Source organism: Rhododendron vialii, chromosome 4a (assembly GCF_030253575.1).
Source record: "Rhododendron vialii isolate Sample 1 chromosome 4a, ASM3025357v1".
Taxonomy (NCBI): domain Eukaryota; kingdom Viridiplantae; phylum Streptophyta; class Magnoliopsida; order Ericales; family Ericaceae; genus Rhododendron; species Rhododendron vialii.
Window position 1 is genome coordinate 3426967 of NC_080560.1, and position 4033 is coordinate 3430999.

At 41.7% G+C, this 4033-nt stretch overlaps 1 protein-coding gene across 1 annotated transcript; it reads right to left on the reverse strand.

Annotated features, from left to right (window-relative positions):
- Nucleotides 1-603: 603 nt before the first annotated feature.
- On the reverse strand, nt 604-3273 carry LOC131322662 (uncharacterized). The gene has a single exon (XM_058354068.1). It carries the CDS (start codon nt 3271-3273, stop codon nt 604-606), a length of 2670 nt encoding a protein of 889 aa, XP_058210051.1.
- Between the last annotated feature and the right edge of the window lie 760 nt (nt 3274-4033).

A 4033-nucleotide genomic window follows, 5' to 3' on the forward strand; every position in this document is an offset into this window, starting at 1 on the left:
TCTTCTACCTCTTGCAAGCAAGAGGAGGGCCGGCAAGCCGCTAGATTCTCTTTATGGCGTATATCTGAGGAATTTCACGATCTTGAAGCTGGGCAAGATGGTGACGTTCGAACACAAGAATCAGTACATCAACCGTCAGTCCACAACAAGTACGAGAAAAGATCAAACTTGGGCCGTTGCGTACGTATGCTTTAGAGAATTCGAGGCTGGGAGCGAGAGTTGCAAGGTCGTACCCATGATCTAGGCCTGTCAAATCTCTAATACGAAAAAAAATGAAAACCAAAAGATGGTTTGGTTTGCATAAACCAGTCGATACGCATTAACTCCATTGATGCACATTTTAGGCTACAAGAACAGAAAAGTAAAGCTAAAATACCACCTTAACAGAGGGAAAAAAATGGCAAGGATGAGGGAAAGAGAGACTTTTACTGCAACTATGTACACAAGATGTATTTTGTTCTTGTTCAAGATACATAGATGACTTTAGGACAACGTTACATACTTAAAAAGTACTGAAAACATGCAGTGGTAAAACAAACAGAACATTTTAGGAACTCATGTTCTCTGGCAATCTATTGATCACTGCTTGCTACAGGCACCATCTCATAGACATCCTCCCTCGATATCTGCGGAAAGAAATCGCCCGCCCAATCGCTGTTGCAAGTAAATGACAACTGCAAAGAAAACAACCCCATACAAGATAACTATATCCCAAGAGGTGGAGTAAAAATCCGCGTCAGGATCTGCAAGAATGTATGCCCCATAAAATTGGAGTCGAGGAGAGCTAAGAGCCAAGTGAAGATCATACGCATGAGGTAGCAACCGAACACAAGTGGTACCCATGTAAAACAAATGAGAAAGAGCATTCTTCTTTGAAACTTGGAAAATGTTGAAGAGGATTTGAGGGAGAAGGAAACCGTCGAGCACAAAACCGCCATAACATATTAAATCCCTCCGGATATAATGTATGTGGTGAACAACAGAAGTGGAAGAATCTATTGCTTTGCTGTGATTTTGCTTCCTCGTACCTAGAAACAAAACAAAAAGCAACCCCACTGTATACAATGTTGTAGAAACAAACAATGCCTTCTTTTCAGCAACCCACAACCCTTTATAGTTTTCGTTGCCCAAACGTGCAGCAAACGCAAGTTGGAGAAGCCGGAGTTGCAACAAGAAAGCCACCACTGTAAGCGCTCTGACAACAAATTTGTTCACTTCGACCCACCCTCCACTCCCAAGCAATACGTCTTCCTGGTTCTGGTTTCCTCGAAACAAAGCTTCTAACTCTAGCACAAGAGGAATCATGTGACCTAAAATGAGTAACAGAAGCATCGCCAAGGAAATGAAAGGAAGAACTTGAGGGTTCCTTTTCGCGTATAAGATTTGTAACCCTAAAAATACACACGCGAGTGTACTGGAGATCAAAACCATCACCATCTCCAAATCCAACCGCTGAACAGATCTTTCGGCTTCTTCTCTATAGTAAGTCCTTGAAGTCATTTCCCATTGCTTGAAATAAAGAGGGTCATTTTCCTCCCTCATGCTTTCAAAGCTTCCCCTGATTTGCCCTCCTTCCTTTGCATTTACCGGCGGGAATTGGAACTTCAAAAGAATCTCACAGTCCATAGATTCACCTGTTGATAGCTTTCTACAGCCTACCATACATACCCTTCCTGTTTCCTCATCATACAACCCTTCAGCAGAAATTACCGATGTAGCTGAAGAAGTCTGATACGGCGAAATCGTGTAGGTAATATTCAATGGGCCGTGATGTATACTCTCTCCCTTAACCGCAATCATGTCATTCATTGACGTACGGGTAGAAAATGGGTTCCGCTTCAGCACGTAATTTTGATCACCGAAAAAGCTAGGCGTTGCTTTACTCCAAGACCAAGAATGATTCCCCGTAGAATCTTCAACCCACATGTTAAATGCCAAGTCGTCAGAGTTCCACTTCGGATATCTGTTGCCCTTCTTAATAACCGACTGGTTGAAAGGACACGACTTCTTTACTTTTTCGGTTACTGTGTACTCGTATCTCAAACCAGGAACCACAGCCATGCTATTGTCGCGACTTCTAAACGTGATCCTATTGAAGTATCCAGACTCGTTAACAGTTTTGTTAGTCCAAATCTGGCCCAAAACACTTGTTTTGTTCCTGATTGTCCAGAAAGCAGGGTACCACAAGCTCAACCTAATCGAACAATCACCAACCCGGGCATTGTCCAAGGAGTCGGTAGAGTTCAAAAACCGGCAAGCAACTATGCATAGCTGATTCTTCTTTTCATCCCACGATCCCTCTCCAACGAGCGCTGTATTGGGATCAAGAGCTAGGTATTGGTAACCTGATCCAAATTTGATCACATATTGCACCTTGTGTTCCTCCTCAGAACACTGAATGGCATTCAACGTCATTTCACTTGGCAACTCATCGTTATCATCCTTACCAAGAGGAGTACAATTTTTTAAAGAACTGCACTCATTCAAATACTCCAAGTTAAAGACATCGTTTTGCCTACTCGTCCTTGTGTAACATAACAATCCTGGATTTAAACCAAGTGATTGATTTTTGGGAATATTAATCCCACCGCGACAATCGCTAACAAATTTCCCAGAAATCAATGAATACTGATACTTACTCGATGAATACTGATAGTAACTCGATGAACCAAACTCCAAAAGTGAAACGGGTTCGAAATAATTCGGATCATTCAGAGAAGCCAAGCTCTCCAATTTCCCAGTTATTAAACTATTGAAGATAGTCAAATTCATAGGATAGTGAAGCTTAAGGATTGCATCAAGATTGATCAAATTACCTCTGTTCGAGTACCAAGAAGCCGAGCCTACCATACATAGCTTCTCAGAGTACTGTGACCAAAACCCATCAAACGCAAATTTCAATGTGTTTCTCCTTGTATGATTGCCATGGTAATAAAAGCCTGATGATCGGAAGATTAAGGACGCTTCGATCTTGTAAACACCGGACGTGTTGGTTTTGAAGATGTTCTGGGTTGGAAGAAACAAGAAGTTTTTTTTGGCTTCGGAGGAGATATTGGTGTCGTTAAGGATTCTGTCGCCACCGGTGTATTTAACGAGGACTGGTGTGAGATATGGGAATGCAGTGGTGGAGGGAGCAGTTGGGGTTGACTCGGGGACCATCGAAGCGCAGTGGTGGGAGTAAGAGATGGAGGTCGAAGAAGAGACTGAAGTTGCAGAGAAGAGAGTGCAAAGAGAGAGAAACATAAAGGAGAGAGAAGAAGGATTCATTGCCATGATCACAATTTTGCTCAACAACAAGGAGGAGGAGGAAAGAAATATGAGTGCTTGCTCGCGGCGCCGGGGGGGGGGGGGGGGGTTGACTTAGGTCATATACGAATATAAATGTGAGAGGAAAGAAATATGAGTGCTTGCTCGTGGCGCCGGGGGGGGGGGGGGGGGGGGGGGGGGGTTGACTTAGGTCATATACGAATATAAATGTGAGAAAAATTACAATACACACTCCTTATTTGGATGTGTATCATATACACCCCTAAAATGTTATGAATTATAGGAAAAATGTTACAAATCGTATTGCTAAAAAGTTACGAATTGTATAAAGATTACAAGATACACCAAAATATTATGAATCATAATGAAAATGTTAAGAATCATACTGCTGAAAAATTATGAATTCTAGAACAAAAGTTACGAAACACGCTAAAATATTATGAATGAACTATAAAATAGGTGCATACGTTACACCCTTTTAAGAGGTGTGTATTGTAAACTTTCCCAAATGTGGACATCATGATGTACATATATCAACTTGTATACGAGAAAAACTTGTTTATGGTGGACCCGTGAATATAATTTAAGAATGGACGGTTGAGATTGCGCGGAGTCATGAAGTACTCGCCGTGAAGTTTCTCTCAAGTACTCCGTATTATATACTCCAGCTATCTAGACTTTCTAAAAGATCCCTCACGAAAGCTGGATCTACAATTCGTAAAGAAATTCAAGGAGGCAACCGTAAATATGGAATTAATGGAGGATA